The sequence below is a fragment of the Myotis nattereri genome (genome assembly GCF_964212035.1).
Source record: "Myotis nattereri genome assembly, chromosome: 21".
NCBI lineage: Eukaryota > Metazoa > Chordata > Mammalia > Chiroptera > Vespertilionidae > Myotis > Myotis nattereri.
The window spans coordinates 9,390,840-9,409,825 of NC_138097.1; the positions used below are offsets into that span (position 1 = coordinate 9,390,840).

Genomic DNA, 18,986 nt, shown 5'->3' on the forward strand with positions numbered 1-18,986 from the left:
GCATCCTGTGGCAGGTGCGGGAGCCCACACGTGGGGTCGGGAATCCCTCAGCCAAGCAGAGCCCTCACCTTCCACTTGAGGCCTGGATGGATGGCAGCAGCTTGGTGTGAAGTTTGCTGGTAAAATAAGTTCCTGCAACTCTCAGAGCGAGCCTGCCTCTCCCTTGCCCATATATATATATATATATATATATATATACATATATATATATATACATCGACTTCAGAGAGGAATGGCGAGGGAGAGCGAGATAGAAACATCAGTGATGAGAGAGATCGCTGATGGGCTGCCTCCTGCACATCCTCCACTGGGGATCGAGCCCGGTGCAGGCATGTGCCCTGACTGGGAATGGGACTGTGACCTCCTGGTTCATAGGTCAACGCTCAGCCACTGAGCCATGGGCCAGGCTTTCTTCTCCTACCCCCCTACTCCATAGAGCCTTGCGTTCAGAGTGACTGGACTGACCGAGGTGATGGGTAGAGGAGTTGAGGAATGAGGCGCAGCGCTGTGCCCCTTAACTCACCCAACCTGGCCAGCCCAGCCTTTCCTTGAGTCAGTTGGGGTGGAGGGTGGAGGTGGCCAGGTCTCCCTTTAACAGAGTTGGAGGGAGGGGGCAGGGTACTCCCTAGGCCAGTGGTCGGCAAACTCATTAGTCAACAGAGCCAAATATCAACAGTAAAATGATTGAAATTTCTTTTGAGAGCCACATTTTTTAAACTATACAGGTAGGTACATTGTTATTAACTTAATGAGGGTCCTCCTAAGCTGGCCTTGGCTAAAAACGTCCTCATGCCGATTGAGGTACATTTGCTGAGCTCGACCCCTTCCAACTCTCCCATTCACGCTCGTCTTATATACTTGTTTCATCCATCTCCTTTCCTTCATCCTCTCTCTATGTCCACCCCCCACTTCTTCTAACGCCACTTCTTCAAAATAGACTCGCCCAGGCCCAAAACCGACTTCTGCGCATGGGCCACGAAGTTTCAATCACGCACTGTACGTGTGCGCCCGCACGTGGTATTTTGTGGAAGAGCCACACTCAAGGGGTCAAAGAGCCGCATGTGGCTCGCGAGCCGCAGTTTGCTGACCACGGCCCTAGGCGAATGAGGCCACCAGGGCGGTGGCTTAGAGGGCCGGGTTTGGGATGGGTATGGCAGAAACGGCCTGAAGACGGCGGTAGTTGGAGAAGGTGCCTCAGTTGGCAGCATTGCAGGTGAGCTGGGCCCTGGGCTTACGTATCGGAGAGCTTGCTTTGTGCTGGGCACTGTGCGGGGCATGGGGAGGAGCTGAGCCAAAGGGCCCTTGCGCCATGGAGCTCGCCCCTGATTGAGAAGACTCACATGTCACTGTGACAAGGAGTAAGAAACATTAGCGCCCCTTTGAAAGGATAGTGACGCTATGTACGTGGGAGGGAAAGCCCCTCATATAAGGACGTCTGAGCAAAGGCTGGGGAAAATGAGATAAGCTGTCCCAGGTGGACCGGCCCCCACCAGGCTGGCCCGACAGATCTCTGACCCCTGGACCAGGTGGGGGTCCTGGGCAGGGCGCCCTCCTTCCTTCCTCACCTTTCCACGCCCCCGAATGGCTTCCCAAGGACTCCGCCTCCCTCCCTCCGTCGCCCTGGCCTGGAGCACAGCAAATAGGCGGCCCGGTCCCAGAACCTGGGGCTAGAGAAGCGGGACCGAGGCTGCGCGGGGCGGGGAAACCGGAGACCCGCCCGCCGGCGGCTGCCGCCTGCGCCCCCGCCCCGCGCCGCCAGGGGTCGCCCGGCCTCCCGCGCTGGCTCCGCGTCCAGGGAGAGCGGAAGCGGCTGTCTAGCCGGCGCCTTATAGGCCTCTCTTGTGCTTCCTGTTTCCTCTTTCAACAGGCACCCGCCACCATGGTAGGTTTTCTGGGCCGCAGCTGTTATCTCCCGCAATCGACCTCCATCCACGTCTTTCTGCGGCTCCTAACCCCGTCAGGCCGGGGCCTCCGCGGGCCGCTGGCTCCCGCGTCGGTCCCCGCGCCCCAACTCGGCCCGCTGCCCCTGCCTTCCCTCCGGGGCGCGGCCCCAGCCCCGCGGACCCCGGCGGCCGGCGCGCGACGCCGCGCTCCTCCCCGGAGCGGGTCGGGCTCGCGGTGACCCCGTCTCTCCCCCCGCGCAGGGCCGCGTTCGCACCAAGACCGTGAAGAAGGCGGCCCGGGTCATCATCGAGAAATACTACACGCGCCTGGGCAACGACTTCCACACCAACAAGCGCGTGTGCGAGGAGATCGCCATTATCCCCAGCAAGAAGCTCCGGAACAAGATCGCGGGGTGAGGGGAGCCGCCGGGGCCTGGCGGGAGGTGGGGCGCGGGGCCCGGGTCTGCGGTCCCCGGCTCGGGGGGATGGGGGGCCGCCGTGTCCTGGGGATTTCCCCCCCGCCCGACACCCCGGAGGCGGGCGGGCGCACCTTCGCAGGGAGCCCGGGTGGGACTGGGTCGTGTTGGTGTCATACCTGGGGCGGTGACACCTGGCCGCGGCCAGGCCTCCGGGAGACTGGATCTTAATGGCAGTCCATTGGGAGGAGAGGAAACGAAGGCTGGGGAGGGGTCCCGGGAGTCTGAGGGGGGGATTTGATGCGTTGGCAGAACTTGATAGAGGGTGGCAGGCAGGCAGGCGCGTGTGTCACTGTCGGAGTCGGGGCTCCTAGGACGGGGGGGGGGGGTCCTCTCCCTTCTCGCGGAGGAATTAGCCCTAAAAGTGCTGCGGGAATGCCCGGATGCAGCGTGCACGCCCGGATGCAGCGGGCACGGGCGTTCTCAGTGTGGGGGGCGCTTGTGCTGCAGCTATGTCACGCACCTGATGAAGCGGATCCAGAGGGGCCCCGTGCGCGGCATCTCCATCAAGCTGCAGGAGGAGGAGAGGGAGCGGAGGGACAACTACGTGCCCGAGGTAAGCGCGCCGCGCCCCCCTCTCTGGGCCTCGGGCTCCTGCTGGAACGGGAAGGCAGGTGCCTGGCTTCTCAAGGGACCTCGGCTGAGCTGGAGAAGGAGGTTCCTTATCCGTAAACCCTCACCCAGCTGCAGGCGCCCGCAACCTGCCTGCCTGGGTGTGAATCTCTGTTCTGCCCTGTTGGGGCCATAAATTTATTTCAGAAAGGAAGAGAGAGGGTGAGAGGGAAGCGTCAGTGATGAGAGAGAACCATTGATCGGCTGCCTCCTGCACGTCCCCTACTGGGGCTCCAGCCGCAACCCAGGCATGTGCTCCTGATCCGACTCGAACCCGGGACCCTTCGGTCCGCAGGCCGACGCTCTACCCATTGAGCCAAACCGGCCAGGGCTGTAGGGGCCATTGAAGTCCATCCTGGTTTTCACCTGAGAGCCCTTCGTCACGTTTGATTGCCTTGCCACAGCTTCTGGTTTGATTGCTTGCCTTAGCACAGTATTCCCGGAACATGAACATAGTCTTCAGGTTTCCGGAATGCCGGTAAGAGAATAGCGAAGGGCGCATACAAGGTGACCCCAGAAGTGGGGCCTGTGATCCGTAAGCCGACTGCTCTCCTAGTGGGATCCTGTCTCCTTTGCAACTGCGCCTGTTTTTTGTTTAGGAATGTTGGGGAAAGGGCAGGGAAGGTGAGAGAACTCACTGATGGTATTTGGCGGGGTCCTGTTCTTCTAGGTCTCGGCCCTGGATCAGGAGATCATTGAAGTTGATCCTGACACTAAGGAAATGCTGAAGCTCTTGGTAAGCATGTGCCGAGTTTACCTAAAGTGGGGCTTCCCAGTAGCACCCTCTGTCTGTAATAACACCAGCTGTTCTCAGTGTTTTCCAGACATTACTTTCTTTCGACCTCAGTTCTGTGGCTGGCTCCTCACATTTGCCCCCATGGTTCCATCCAGCTGGTTCTTTTTCATTATGTGGGCTTTCCCTTGGGGGCTTTATTTCTTCCTTTAAAAAAAAAATTATCTTTATTGTTGAAAGTATTACATATGTCCCCTTTTGTCCCCCCATTGGACTCCCCAACCCCGACTTCCTTCCTTCTTTGTCTGTGTGCCGACCACTTGAGTGAGCTGTGGTCTCCTTTCCAGATGCTTAATACAAGGCACTACTTAGAAAGCTTAGCTGTCTTCAGTACAGGTTGATGTGTGTCTCTTCTGTGGCTTATCTTAGGCCTTTTTACATAGTTGTTGATTGCCTAGGGCCTGCCATTTGTGAGGCAGCCTGCCCCAGGCTGGTCCTGGAAAGGAGGTGGCTCTGTGTATGCCTAGAGAAATGATTCGAAAAGGGAGAGATACATACCTCCACTCCTACCCCAGGACATTTGGTAATGTCTGGACACACTTTTTCTTTTTTAATAAAGTTTTATTGAGGAGGGGAGAAGGAGAGAGCGATAGAAACATCAATGATGAGAGAGAGTCATTGATCGGCTGCCTCCTGCACACCCCATATGGGATCTCCCACCACTGGGGATCCAGCCCACAACCTGGGCATGTGCCCTGACCTCCTGGTTCATAGGTCAACACTCAAGCACTGAGCCACGTGCGGCTGGGATGGACATGTTTTTTCATTGCAGGACAGCTTCCTAGCTGCTGCCTGTTGGAGTGCAGGGTCCTTCAAGTCATCATTCTGGGGTGGGGGGGAGAACGCCCTTCGTTGGGTTTCTTTGAAGTCCCACTGCAGGCGGGTGGAGGCCGAGAAGCAGGGCTCCCTGGTGGTCCTGGAGCAATGACCACAGATCTCACTGAACCCGTTTTGTTGTTCCAGGACTTCGGCAGTCTGTCCAACTTGCAGGTCACTCAGCCCACAGTTGGGATGAATTTCAAAACGCCGCGTGGAGCCGTTTGAATCTTTTGCTATGCTGTAATATTATCAATAAACCATGGACACCTTGCTCTTGTCGTCTGTGGGGTTGGGTGCTGGTTGGAGCGAAGGGCAGGAGTTCCTTATCAAGGAAGGGAGAGCCTGCTGGCAGCGTCCTGGGTAGGTGGCTCTGACCTTGGGTCCGCCGAGGCTGTGGGTCCTACTGTGTGCATGGGGAGGGGCGAGCACTGGGCTGGGCGTCCCTCTTGAGTCGTGGGGAGAAGTGTGTTCTGCACACTTGTCTGCTTTTTACTGCTGATGCTGGTCTGGGTGTGTTCATGCCGTGCATGTGTGTGGGTCTCTGCACAGAAGTGGCAGAGCTCAGGTCTGGCTGTCCACGGATCCCTGTACACCTGCTTCTGTGAGACAGGTGTAGCAGACATTCTAAAAGTCTCGTAATTGCAAACGGGGGAAAGCTGCAAGAACAGTGCAAAGGAGCTTCAAAATGTTCTACCTAAATCTTCAGTTACATTTTGTCCCAATTGCTTTATATTCTCTGTATATGTACTTTTTTTTTCTTTTTCTGATTCTCAGTGTTCAGGAGAATGTATGTGCATAGACAGGTGCCCCTTTTTTATTGATTTCAGAGACAGGGAGAGATGGGAACATCAATGATGAGAGACATTGATCAGCTGCCTCCTGCACACCCCCCACTGGGGACCAAGCCCGCGACCTGGGCATGTGCCCTTGCCCAGAATCGAACTTGAGACCCTTCAGTCCATGAGCCAACGCTCTATCCACTGAGCCAAATCAGCTAGGGCTGGTCGGCAAACCGTGGCTCACGAGCCACATGCGGCTATTTGGCCCCACAAAATAACCTCGTGTGGGCGCGCATGTACAGTGCAATTGAAATTTAGTGGTCCATGCACAGAAGTCGGTATTTTGTGGAAGAGCCACACTCAAGGGTCCAAAGAGCCGCATGTGGCTCGCGAGCCACAGTTTGCCGACCACTGGGCTAGGGCAACAGGTGCCCTTTTGATATCAGAGGCGGAGGAAGAGATAGAAACATCAGTGATGATAGAAACATCAATTGGATGCCTCCTATGGGGATGGAGACTGCAACCTGGGCATGTGCCCTGACCTGGTTCATAGGTAGATGCCCAACCATTGGGCCACATGGCCTGTAACCATGGGATGATCAAAACCAGGAAATAAGACATTGATTCAATAATTCCATATCCCTTTAGCCTCCTTTCTATGTCATGACTGACATTTTTCAGAAAAGTATTGGCTGGTTTTGTGGACTGTCCTTCAGTTTGGCTCTGATAGTCCTCAAAATGCGATTTAACCTGGTTTTCTGTATTACAGAAGGGTGCTGTGTTCTTGGGGCATTTTATGCCGCCCCGTCCCACTTAGTGATTGCTTTGAGCAGTTGTGTTGGCGCATCTAAGGTCCAGTTCCCCTTTGTACGGAGGTTTTGAGGCTAAGTATCTGTCAACTCTGCTCATTGCTGTTAGCATCACTCCATGTACAGTGGGGCCTTGACTTACGAGTTTAATTCGTTCCAAGACGGAGCTCGTTAAGGAGCTCGTTAACGCAAATTACTCTATCAACTCAATGCAAAAAATCTGCCGATATAAACAACTGGTATTTCAAAAAACTTGTTAGTTGGGACACTCGTAAGTCAAGGCCCCACTGTACTCCCTTCACTACTATTGTAAGGAAGGGCCTTCTCTTATTTACAGCAAACTGGTTTCCATATTTTGGTGTGGGGTCTGGTATTCCCAACAGATCCTCTTGCCTATGAAGCCCTGTGGGCACAGACAATAGGGCGGTGAAGGCCTGGGGCGGGGAGCAATGGGGGGGAAAGCGGGACATATGTCATCTTCAACAATGAAGATTTTTTAAATAGTTTGAAAAGGTTACAAAAGTTTGTTTTGTTTTTTAAGAAAGGCCTCCCCTCTCCCCCTTAGATTTTTGGTGTCCGTGGTGAGGAAAGGGTGGCCTTTTGGTGCAGATGACCAATGAGCCAGGGTAACGAGATCAACCCTGAAACTAGCGACGCTGTTCGCCATACTCTCCGCCAGGGGGCAGTGTGGTCGCATCGCTGCCCCACCTGCGGGCCGGCGCCCCGGGTCCCCGAGGGGCGGGGAGGGGCGGGGAGGGGGGGGACGGGGCAGGCCCCGCGCCGCCAGAAGGTGCTGTGTAGGCGCCTGCAGAGGAGCCTCCGGGCCTCGGGCCTCACCTGGGGACCCCGGCGCGCTCATTAACTTCCGGTGGGGCTTGTGAAAGCCGACGCAGCCCCGCGCCCAGGGCTGGCGTCGCGCACTTGCGGCGAGTGGGCGGGGCCGGCCAGGTGGTCGCGTGCGCGCCGCGCCGGTGGGCGGGGCCGGCCAGGTGGTCGCGTGCGCGCCGCGCCGGTGGGCGGGGCCGGCCAGGTGGTCGCGTGCGCGCCGCGCCGGTGGGCGGGGCCGGGGCGCTGGGAGCTGCCTGAGGGCGCGCCGGGCCCTCGGTGCTGCCCCCCACCCACGGGCCCCCCAGGTTGCTCGGGCCCTGGGGCCGCCTCCCGGGCTCTCGGCGCAAAACGGACCGCGCGGCTCTCCGCCCGCGCCGGGGACTCCGCTCCGCCCGCCGAGGGGAAGGTGCCGCAGGTCAGTTTGTGTGTTTTTTAAATCGTCTTCGGTTTTTTGTGTTCCTTTTCCAAGCGAAGCGACTCACAGCTATAAAATGAACACATTACGCATTTTTTTTAATAAAAAAGACCTCAATGCGGGAACTGAGGAAAGGGCTCAGGGAAGTCGAGGACGAGTGCGCGTGAAGGAATGTTGAAGTGAATCTGTGAATGGACCAACAGGAAGCGACTTCCTGCCGCGCCTGAGGTTGCTTTCTCCGCGTTGGGTTTTGGGGGGCGGGGGACCCCATTCAAGCGACGGGGGCGAGTGAAGCTGCTTTTCCCTCGGCTGCCGGGCGAGCCGCCCGCTGAGGGTGGTCGCGCTTCCGGAGGGCCCGGCCCCGCGGGGAACGGCGGGCGGCCGGAGGAGGAGGCGCGGTGCCCGCTGAGCTCCGCCGGCGCCTGTCCGCCCGCGCCGCCTGCGGGGTCGGCTGCGCTCTGGCTGCCGGGGCTCGAGTCGCTGCGGCGTCTGGCATTAGACCGCACCGACCCGTTCACAGCTCAAGCCTTTCCACCTGTTTACAGCATCTGGAAGTGTTTTTAAGTGTGTGTGTGTGTGGGGGGGGGGGGGGTCGGAGCTGGGCTGGACTAAAAGGGGTCAGTGGGGGGAAGAGGGGACACAGGTAACACTGATGGGGCAGAGATAGAATATTGGGGACCAGCTATAATAGTAGGAAATACTAATCATGCTCTGTTAGCAGTGATGGTTTTGTGCTGATTAAAAAAGGCACATTCTGCCCTGGCTGGTTTGGCTTAGTGGTTAGAGCCTCGGCCTGCGGACTGAAGGGTCCCGGGTTCGATTCCGGCCAAGGGCATGTACCGTGGTTGCGGGCACATCCCCAGTAGGGGGCGTGCAGGAGGCAGCTGATCCATGTTTCTCTCTCATCGATGTTTCTGTCTATCCCTCTTCCTGCCTCTCTGTAAAAAATCTATAAAATATATATTTCTTAAATATACATACTTTTATTGATTTCAGGCTGGGAGAGAGAGATAGGAAGATCAGTGATGAGAGGGGATCATTGATCGGCTGTCTCCGGCACGCCCCTCACTGGGGATAGAGCCGAAATCTGGGCACGTGCCCTGACTGGGAATTGAGCGGTGACCTACCTGGTTCATAGGTGGATGCTCAACCTCTGAGCCACGCTGGCCGGGCCACAACTGAATTCTTCATCTTGCTGAATTTGTTTCTCCCACCGTCTTCCCCTCTCAGTAATTGGCAGCTCCATCTTTCCAAGTGCACAGGCCCAAACCTTTTCAGTAATAATTGACTCCTCTCTTCATTTTACACTATATGTAAGCTGTTAAGAAATCCTATTGGCTCTATCTTAAAAATATATTCAGAATTAGACATCTGGTACGGCCTCAATATTAATCCTTGGATTATTGCAATAGCTTTCTAACAGGCTTTCCTGCTTCTGTCCTTACTTGGCTGTAATTAACCAGAGTTATACTGTTAACACGTGATTTAAACCATGTCATTCCTCTTTAATCCAGTAAAATATATTTTTAAAAAATATTTTTAAAAGGCACATTCTGCCCTGGCTGATTTGGCTCAGTGGATAGAAAGAGTGTCGGCCTGTGGACTGAAGGGTCCGGGTTCCATTCTGGTTCCATTCTGCTCAAAGGCACACGCCAGGGTTTGTGGGCTGCACCCCCAGTAGGGGGCGTGCAGAAGGAAGCCCATCAATGATTCTCATCATTGATGTTTCTCCCTTCCTCTTTGAAATCAATAAAAAAATATTTTTAAACTAAAGAAGTTTGGAGATTTAAATAACAATATGATACATTCCATGAATAAATCAATAATGTAAATAGGAAAAAAAGTTCAATAAAAAAAAGCTTAATTTTCAAAGAAGTGTCTCAAGCCCTGGCGCAGTTAGTGGGAGCCTTGTCCCTTGCACCGGAAGCTCCCAGCTTTGGTTCCTGGTCAGGGCACATGCCCAGGTTTTGGATGCCAGGTCAGGGCGCCTCCAGGAGGCAACCAACTTAGGGTTAATTCCCTTCCTCCCTCCTTCTCTCTCTCTCTCTCTGGAGTCAATAAACAATTTTTCTGTTGAGTGGTATTTTTTTTAATTATTGGGGCATAGGAACATGATAAAAAAAAAAAAAAGTGGGCTTTGAATGTAAGGTATGAGTAGCTCGTTCATTCCCTAAACATGGAAAGCTGTTTACCAATGTTGAGTTTAATTTCTCTGGGGGAAAAAAATGCCCAGAGAAAATAAACGTATTTAAGGCAACTATCCTTTGGATGGGAATGGTTGCTTGAAGAGTTGAGAACATTGAAAACAAATAGTTAATTAAAAACAGGCCAAACCATTTTGAATCGTTTTCCTTGGCACTTGATCTGTTGTTTATTCAGGGCTCAATGTTCGGTTTGTAGATTGAAGAATTGGCCTCTGAACAGTTGGCGTAGAACCACAGCAGGTGAGAATATTTTTAAAGGTGCGAAATCACTAATTTAGTATAACCTTACTAGTAAGTGGGGATTGGCAGAGCTAATGTTACAGTTGATGGCTGTAAAAATATGTGTAGAGCAGGAACGGGCTTATTTGGAGAGGTTTCAAATCTTGCAAAAGTGTGAGGTGTTTAAAACCTCTGCTATTTATTATGTGATTTATCAGTAGCTGTTCTGTAGAAAACACCTAAATCTGCCCTAGCTGGTGTGGCTCAGTGGATAGAGCGTCAGCCTGAGGACTGAAGGGTCCTGGGTTCGATTCTAGTCAAGGGCACATGCCCAGGTTGCGGTGGATCCCTGTGGGGAATTAAGGTGGGGGGCGTGCTGGAGGCATCCAGTCGGTGGCTCTCTCTCCCTCACCCTTCCTCTCTGAAATCAATAAAAATATATTAAAAAAAAAGAAAACACCTAAATCTGTCAGTTATTGAACAGTATTGTTAAGAATGAATTTCACTTGCTCTTACAGATTTTTGTTGTTAATCTGTTAATTTTTTAAAAATTTTTTGAGTACATGCCATACCATTTTCCACAGCAGCTGTACTGTGGAAAATGTATTTTACATTTCCATCAGCAATGCACAAGGGTTCCAATTTTTCCGCATAATTGCCAACAATTATTATTTTTCTGTTACTGTCTTTATGGGTGATTTTGGTTTTGATTTTCTTTACCTTGATGATTAATGATGTACAGAATCTTTTAGTTCGTTTATTGGCCGTGTGCATATCTTCTTTGGGGACATGTCTGTTCAAATCCTTTGCCCATGTTTAAATTGGGCTGTTTGTATTTTTGCTGTTGAATTATAGGAGTTCGTTGTATATTCTGGATATGCTTTATCAGCTATGGTTTGCAAATACTTTCTGCCATTCTCTGTGTTGCTTTTTTTCTTTTTCTTTTTTTCATATATTTTTATTGATTTCAGAGAAGAAGGGAGAGGGAAAGAGAGAGAAACATCAGTGATGAGAGAGAATCATTGATTGGTTGCCTCCTGCACACCCCCTACTGGGGATGGAGTTTGCAACCTGGGCATGTGCCCTTGACTGGAATCAAACCCAGGACCCTTCAGTCTGCAGGCCGATGCTCTATCCAAACCAGCTAAGGCTGTGCTGCTTTTTTTCTCTGTTGATAGTGTCCTTTAATTCACGGAAGCTTTAGGTGTTTTTTTTTTCAGCCACAGTCCAGATTTCACTGAAAGATTTTTATTTTTTGCCTGAGAAGGTCAATGGCCTGGACAGTAATATTCTTAAGTAGAGGAAGGTGGGTAATCTCACTCTTCTTCCGAATAGATATAGAAATATGTGCAGGGAGAGATGCAGTGTCCTCTTGATTACTTCTGAAGTTCACAATATCTAAGAAACTAGAATTTCGCGCAGTCCCTAGGCCTGGCCTGCGATCAGGACCATCTTCCCTGGCTGCCCACAGCCAACCCCGCCCCCTGCCTCCACCCACCCCAGCTCCCCGTTTGCCATCAGGCAGTCGGAGCCTGCTGGCCAGGGAAAGGGACTGAGAGGTGGTCAGTGTGCCTCATAGTGACGGGTCACGTGGTCGTTCTGGTTGTTCGCCATTAGGGTCAATTTGCATATTACCCTTTTATTATATAGGATAGAGGCCCGGTGCACGGGTGGGGGCCTGCTGGCCTGTCCTGATGGGGGCCCTGGATCAGGGTGGGGGTCCCTGCTGGGGGGTGGGGCCAGCCCGGCCGAGGGGCCACAGTCGTTCTGGTCTCTGGTTGTTCTGATCATTCCACCGTTTTGGTCACTGGGCTTTTATTATATAGGATACTTATTAAGTATCTGTTAGGTACTTTCCGAGGTGCTTGAGAGATAGTAGTTAATTCAGAACTACTATCTGCCCTCGGGGAGCCTATATTCTATTTGGAGTGGGGAAAAGAAATGCATGTATCAATGGTTTATTGTTCAGTGAAGCATTTACTGAAGTTTTAGGGAAGCATCCCTTCCTTTGGACATGAAACTTATACTTATGCACAAGGTGTATAATGCTGCCCCAGTTTGTAAGCTTTTAGAAGGCAGGATGAGGTCCACACAGTTTTATTTCTGGTGCAATCATTAATTCCTAGAACATCAGCAGCATTTTGGAACAATGAATAAAATAGTGTTCTCTCAAAAATCTCATGTTCCATTTACTCACTCTACTCTGATAGACTGTTTTATTGTGTGGGACGTGAATGAACTTCTTGTTGTGAAGTTGATCTTTCTAGATGTCTGTGTAGAAAAAAAACGGTGTAAATCACTCTTCCTCCTCTTGCAAAAGTAAATGTAATCAGTGGATTGTAACAGTGTGCTGTGTGTGTGTGTGAGAGAGAGAGAGAGAGGGAGGGGGAGAGAATGTGCTTTTTTTGTTTTTTATCCTCACCTGAGGATATTTTTTCCATTAATTTTTAGAGAGTGGGTGGGAGGGGGAGAGAAACATTGATGTGAGAGAGACACATTGATTGGATGCTTTCCCCAGGCCCCAGTCAGGGCCGGGGATTGAGTCTGCAACCAGCGCCAGGACCCTTCAGTCTGCAGGCGACACGCTCTATCCACTGAGCCAAACGACTAGGCTGTTTGTTTTCTTGTTTTGTAACAATGTGCTTTAGACTCGTGAATAAAGCTGCATTTGAAAAATTCCCAAATGCCACCCATCCCTACAGCTTGAGAGCCACCGACTCCAGGCTTCCCCCGTCTCCCCTCATCGCACAGTTCCGGCCACAGCTCGCTCTCCTGCACTGAGCCTGCACCGGGCTGGCAGGGCAGGGCAACGGCTCAGCCCTCCACGGTAGAGCCAGAATATTTGCCTCTTCTTTTCTGGAAACTTCCTCCACTGTGTTTCTTCCCTGAACCCAGGCTCTACTGCCACCCAGTGTCACAGAACAAGGACTCAAATTCACTCCATAGAGCAGCTTGTCTAACTCCACCGCCCCGTCCTGCCACCCCTCCCCCTCTCAGGAGGGAGCTGGCGTGGAGCTGGGCATTTGCCAGCATCACCCTTAACCTGCTTCACTTCTTCCCGCCAGTGGACCCTATGCCTGGCCCTGAGCCCTGCCTGTGGGAGGTGGTGATGGTGGTAGTGGTGGGGTGCTAACAGGAAGGAACAGAGGTCTTTAAGTAGGATTCTGGGCAGGTGAGTCACTGAGGATTGGCCCAACACCCCTCTTTCCCCCCCACACCCCCCCTCCCTTAGCCTCTCTTATGTTCATTCATTTACCCTCCTTCAGAGCCACCTGCAGAGATTTAGAAAGATTTGCAGTAAAGAATGGATTCCTATGTAAAGATTATTTATATACATTTGGGAGCAAAAGGAAATTGTAATATTTGTACAGTGTCCGAGCGAACAAAGGCCATGCCTAAGGCAAAAATAAATAAGTAAGTAAGTAAATAAATAAATTAAAAAGTATCAAATGGAACAGCATGAACATGCTGTTTTCAAATGGATTTCAATTTACTGTATGATTTTCTTTAGAATCATACTTGATTTCTTTAGGTTAAAATATTCCTAGTTGCATAATCAGATTTGTGTGACCATTTTGATAGCTAGCAAAATTAATAATAGTGTCAATTATTTTTAGTAGCTAAAAATATTTTAGAAGATGGACTCCTGTTTCCTTCTTTGTTAATTAAAAAAATAAAATTTTTTTTGCCTTATCCAGTTTGGCTCAATGGAAAGAGCATCACCCTTCGGACTAAAGGGTCCCAGGTTTGAGTCCGGTCAGGGGCAACCAATCAATGTGTCTCTCTCACATTGATGTCTCTCTCTCCCATTCTTTCTAAAAATCAATGGAAAAATATCCTTAGGTGAGGATTACAAATCAAAAGTATGAGGGAGAGTTGAATTAAAATGTAGCCCGTCCAGTTTGTGTCTACAGAGAATTTAGGGATTGCTTGGTTTAGAAAAATCCACATATAGATGTTATTGTAAATGGAACTGCTTTCTTTATTTTTCTAATTGCTCATTACTGGTGTGTAAAATCACAGCTGAATTTGTGTGATGACTCTACTCTGTGATTTTGCTGAATTTGTTTATTAACTCAAATAGCTTTCTTGCCTGCGTTCCTTGGGAGTTTCTTTGCATGGATCATGTCACCTGCAAGTAGAGATGGTTGTCTTCTTTGTTTCCAATTTGGATGCCTTTCCTTTGTTTTAATTGCTCTGGATAGAACTTTGGGCAAGGTTCAGTAGCAGTGCTGAAAGCAGGCATTCCTTTCTCACTGGTGAGAGGACCGAGAACGCTTTCAAGCTTTCCTCATGGGGCATGATATTCATTGTGGGCTTTTCATAAATGTCCTTTATTGTGTTGAGCAATCTTCCCTCTATTCCTCGTTTCTGAGAGTTTCTATCATGAAAGAGGGTTGGCTTTTGGAGATGCCATTCCTGTGTCAACGGAGATGATTGCGTGGTTTGCTCTCCTACTACCGTGATGTATTATATAGATTGAGTTTCTTGTATTGAAAAGTGGCTGCTTCATTTTTTTGCATGTGTCTGTCCAGTTTTTCCAAGACTACTTCTTGAATATATTCCCTTTTTAAAAAATTTTTATTGTCTTTCACAATTACAGTGGACATTCAACTAATATTTATATAAATATTAGTTGAATATAAAGTAATATTTATATTGGTTTCAGATGTTCAAATATTACTAAGTTTCAGTGGGTAAACATTTATATAATTTATGAAGTGACCCTCCGATAAATCTAGTACCCTCCTGGCACTATCCATAGTTACCACAGTGTTATTGACTATATTCCCTGTGCTGTACTTGACATCCTCATGACTATTTTGCAAACTATCAATTTGTACGTATTAGTCCTTTTACCTTTTTCACTCAGTCCCCCCAGCCTCCCATCTGGCAACCCTCAGTTTGTTCTCCGTATCTATGAGCCTGTTTCTGTTTTGTATGTTTACTTATTTTGTTCTTTGATACCACATGTAAATGAAGTCACATACTATTTGTCTTTCTCTGTCCGACTTATTTCACTTAGCATAATACCTTCTTGGTTCATCCATGTTGTCGGAAATGGCAAGATCTCATTCTTTTTTGTGGCTGAGTCATATTTCATGGTGTATGTGATGTACCACCTCTTCTTTTTCCACTCGTCTATCTATGGACCCTGAGGTTGCTCCCATATCTTGGCTGTTCTAAATAATGATGCAGTGAGCATAGGGATGCATATATCTTTTCTAATTAGTGTTTGGGGTTTCTTTGGACAAATACCTAGAAGTGGAATTGCTGGGTCGTATGGTAGTTCTGTTTTTAATTTTTTGAGGAGCCTCATCGTGGCTGCACCAATTTGCAGTCCCTCCAGCAACGCGTGAGAGTTCCCTTTCCTCCACATCTTCACCAACACTTGCTGCCTAGGTCTTACTGTCTCCCATTGGGCCATTTAAAAAAATCGGGCTGAGGCCCTTTCTGGGTGCTTCCCCCTCCCCGTCTAGTGGAGCAGGCACCTCGGGGGTTTCCACCTGATGCTGGATCCTCTTCCCTCCCTTTTACATTCTGTTTGTCGGGGAAATTCAGTAGCTGTTTCCATTGGTTTATGCTGGAGATGCATCACAGAGGCCTGTTTCCTACACCCGGTCGCTCAGTTGGTGGGAGCATCGTCCTGTACATCAAAAGGTTGCGGGTTTGATCCCAGCTCAGGGCATGTGTGAGAGGCAACAGATCTATGTTTCTCTCTTTCTCCCTTCCTCACTTTCTGAAAATCAATAAAAACAAATTCTCTGGAGAAGATTTAAAAAAGAAAAGACTTCTAGACAGCTAGCTTATTTTGTTGTTATTGAACTGATCTTGTTCTGTTTTTATTTCGGCTACGAGGAAACTCTGAGTTTTACAAGCTAATCCTTGTATTAGCTTGTTTTCATTTTTGTGTGTGTGTGTTGTTTTGTTTTCTCTTCATTGTTACTCTTAGGTGAAATTCTGGAAACCATCAGTTTTTGAATGGAGCATAATAAAAATAATATTTTAAATTTTCAATTTTTAAAAAAATATATATATTTTATTGATTTTCTACAGAGAGGAAGGGAGAGAGATAGAGAGTTAGAAACATCGATGAGAGAGAAACACCGATCAGCTGCCTCCCGCACATCTCCCATTGGGGATGTGCCCGCAACCCAGGTACATGCCCTCGACCGGAATCGAACCTGGGACCTTTCAGTCCGCAGGCCGACGCTCTATCCACTGAGCCAAACTGGCTTCGGCAAATTTTCAATTTTTAAAAGTTAATTTTACAGGAGACTTGATTCTTCACCCTTCATAAAACCATTTGGAAGGAAAATAATTTTTTATTCTTCTGAAATAATGTTCCTTCTGGGAGCTCCACGCCCCCTGTGGGCAATGGGGGTTTAACTCAGGTCTGTGGCTAAGTCACTAGGTTTTTGGGGACGATTCGAGCTAAGATCTGAGGCCAATCTCCGTGCCTGGGAGGAAACGTATTTTTAATACCTGAAAATCCTCAGATGAATTCTTAAACCATTACTTCTATTTTTAGAAACCCCGCCAACCCACCCTCCATCCGGGTAATTTGCACTGGGCCCCCTTCTCTCTCAGTGGCCATGACCGCTGGGTCCAGCTGCCCGACCTTCCCGGCCGCCTCCTGCCTTGTTCTCAGTCTACAGCAGTGTTCTTGGCCCCTGAGTTGAAGCTATTGCTTCCTGGCGGCCGAGTGTGTTTCCTCCTTTTTTAGATTAACCTGGACCTAGTCCATGGGACAAGGATGGAGCCTTTCGGCGGGCGTTTGAGGCTTTTTGGTGAAATGGGGGTGAGAGGAAATGGGAGGGCGGCTTGTGAAAACACCTCACTTCATTGCAGGGCCCTTCATTGTGCAAAGAAAGCGTCTGTTAAACCAGGTTCTGCAGCATCCTGTGTGCAGGCCCGGATGGCAGACGGCTGACCTGCATGTTCCAGGCTGGCCCGCTACCCCTTAGAGAAGCCAGGGCGCAGGCCTAGAGACGGGGCCGGACACCCCTCTCTCTCTCATGGCACGAGGCCGTGCGAGTGGAGTGAAGGGCATGTAATTAACTGTTCAGTGTGGTGGCTCCTAACTTTCTGGAATTTCCTCTTTATAGCAGGAGACACACTGTTCCAAGTTTACTCAGCTTCTTCCTAAGTGTGAGGTGAGCTGATGATTTTCATGGCTCCTGCTCCATTGTTTCTGATCCCAGTCCTGGGGGGGGGGGGGGGGAGGTTTCCTGTGACTCAAGCCAGTTTGCTGCCCTGGCCGGTGTGGCTCAGTGGATAGAGCCTCAGCCTGCGGACTGAAGGGTTTGATTCTGGTCACGGGCACATGCCCAGGTTGCGGGCTCCATCCCCAGTGCAGGAGGCAGCCGATCAATGATTCTCCTCATTGATGTTTCAGTATCTCTATAGTCCCTTTCTCTCTGAAATCAATAACAATATATTTAAATAATAAATATAATAAAAATAATTTTAAAAAAAGAAGCCAGTTTGTCCATTCTAATGATGTCTTTTGTAGAAAACTGGGGAGCAAAACAGCGTCCTACTTCTCTTTGATCTTTCCCTGCCCTCTCTGGAAGGTTCAGCCCCAGCCAGGTGGGCGGGGAAGCCTGTCTTTTTCCAAGGTTGTCACCTTTGCTCCTGTTTGAAATGTCATTGCTCTGCCTCTCACCTGTGGAGGGATACACTAGCGAAGGTCATTTGCCCCGTCCTCCCCCGGTGGGGGTGAGCGTCCTCTGTGAGGGGCTCAGGCAGGAAGTAGGACCATCGGGGGACACCCCCTGCAGGGCTCCTTCCAACCGGGGTGCCCTGGGCCTCGTCCACAGCTGCCAGGGATGCAGCTGTGCCCGCAGCTGTGCCCTGAGCCGTCCCCTCCCCGCCTGGCCCTTGACGAGTTCAAGGCTGGTGTCACGTCCATGGAGCTAACAACACTGAGTCCAGGGTCCACCCCAGCCGGCTCCTCCTGTCCCTGGAGGGCCACAGACCCTCAGACTAAGTTCCATCCAAACCTGAACTGTCGTCTGCCCTCACCCATCCATTCTCCTCTTTTCCTAGTTACCTAGTTATGGGACTCACACCACCTCAGTCATTCAGATTTCAAACCTTAGGACTTTCTAATCGCAAAAGTAATCAAATGTATTAAGTTTAGGAAAATCCAGAAAAAACCCAGGCAGACAGCCAAGCCCCCTGCTTCCCGGCCTCCAGAGAGAACCACGGGAAATGCCCCGTCTGTCTCCTTCAGTTTGTGCCTCCTCCCCCCAAAATGGGTCATTCCATATATGCCGTTCAAGTTGTTTTTACTTAAAAATGCAGCTTTGTGGTCATCCCATTTCACTGAATTAGCTCCTAAGTCATCACGTTTAGTAGCTGCAAAGAACTGCAAAGATTGTGGCATCATCCCAAACTTTTCTCCTTAAAAGTTACCTGGGGTTGGGTATTGTGTTGTTTCTAATTTCTCAGCCTTACAAAGAGCTGTGATGACACCTCCTCGTGGTCCCACCTTGCCGACTGGGGTTTGAGTTAGTGCTGTTCCGACCCCAGCACCCTCTCCGCCCTCCGGGCCTGCCGGAGCCTATGGTCTTGTCCCTTAAACATGGGCAAAATTAGCAGGGTTTTGTGTGCCTGAACTCTGGGTATTTATGTCAGCCTTGTTGCTCTGTGGGATGAGAGCTTTTTTCTTCTAGTACTTTTATGTTTAATTTTTAGTTTTTAAAAATATATTTTTATTGATTTCAGAGAGGAAGGGAGAGGGAGAGGGAGAGAGAAACATCATTGATGAGAGAGAATCATGGATCGGCTGCCTCCTGCACCCCCCACGCAGGGGACTGAGCCCACAACCTGGGCATGTGCCCTGACTGGGAATCAAACTGGGACCTCCTGGTTCATAGGTCAACACTCAACCACTGAGCCATGCTGGCCAGGCTCAGCTCTTTTCTTCAAAAATTAAATTTATTGTGGCCACATTGGTTATTAATATTATATAACTTTTAGGTGTACAATTCTGTAATACATCGTCTATATATTGTATGCTCATCACCCAGAGTTTAGTATCCTTCTGTCACCATATATTTGACCCCCTTTACCCTGATCCCCTCCTCTCTTGTCACCACCATTCTGTTGTCTATGAGTTTGTTCATTTCTTGCTTTCTGTT

General features: G+C 50.0%; 1 protein-coding gene across 1 annotated transcript; it reads left to right on the forward strand.

The window, feature by feature from the left end:
* The first annotated feature begins 1,786 nt into the window (after window positions 1–1,786).
* RPS17 (ribosomal protein S17) lies at window positions 1,787–4,854 on the forward strand. Its single transcript, XM_081114700.1, has 5 exons — window positions 1,787–1,882; window positions 2,145–2,296; window positions 2,810–2,915; window positions 3,642–3,707; window positions 4,728–4,854. The coding sequence occupies exons 1-5, from the start codon at window positions 1,880–1,882 to the stop codon at window positions 4,806–4,808; spliced, it is 408 nt and encodes a 135-aa protein (XP_080970826.1). The 5' UTR covers window positions 1,787–1,879; the 3' UTR covers window positions 4,809–4,854.
* The last annotated feature ends 14,132 nt before the right edge of the window (window positions 4,855–18,986 follow it).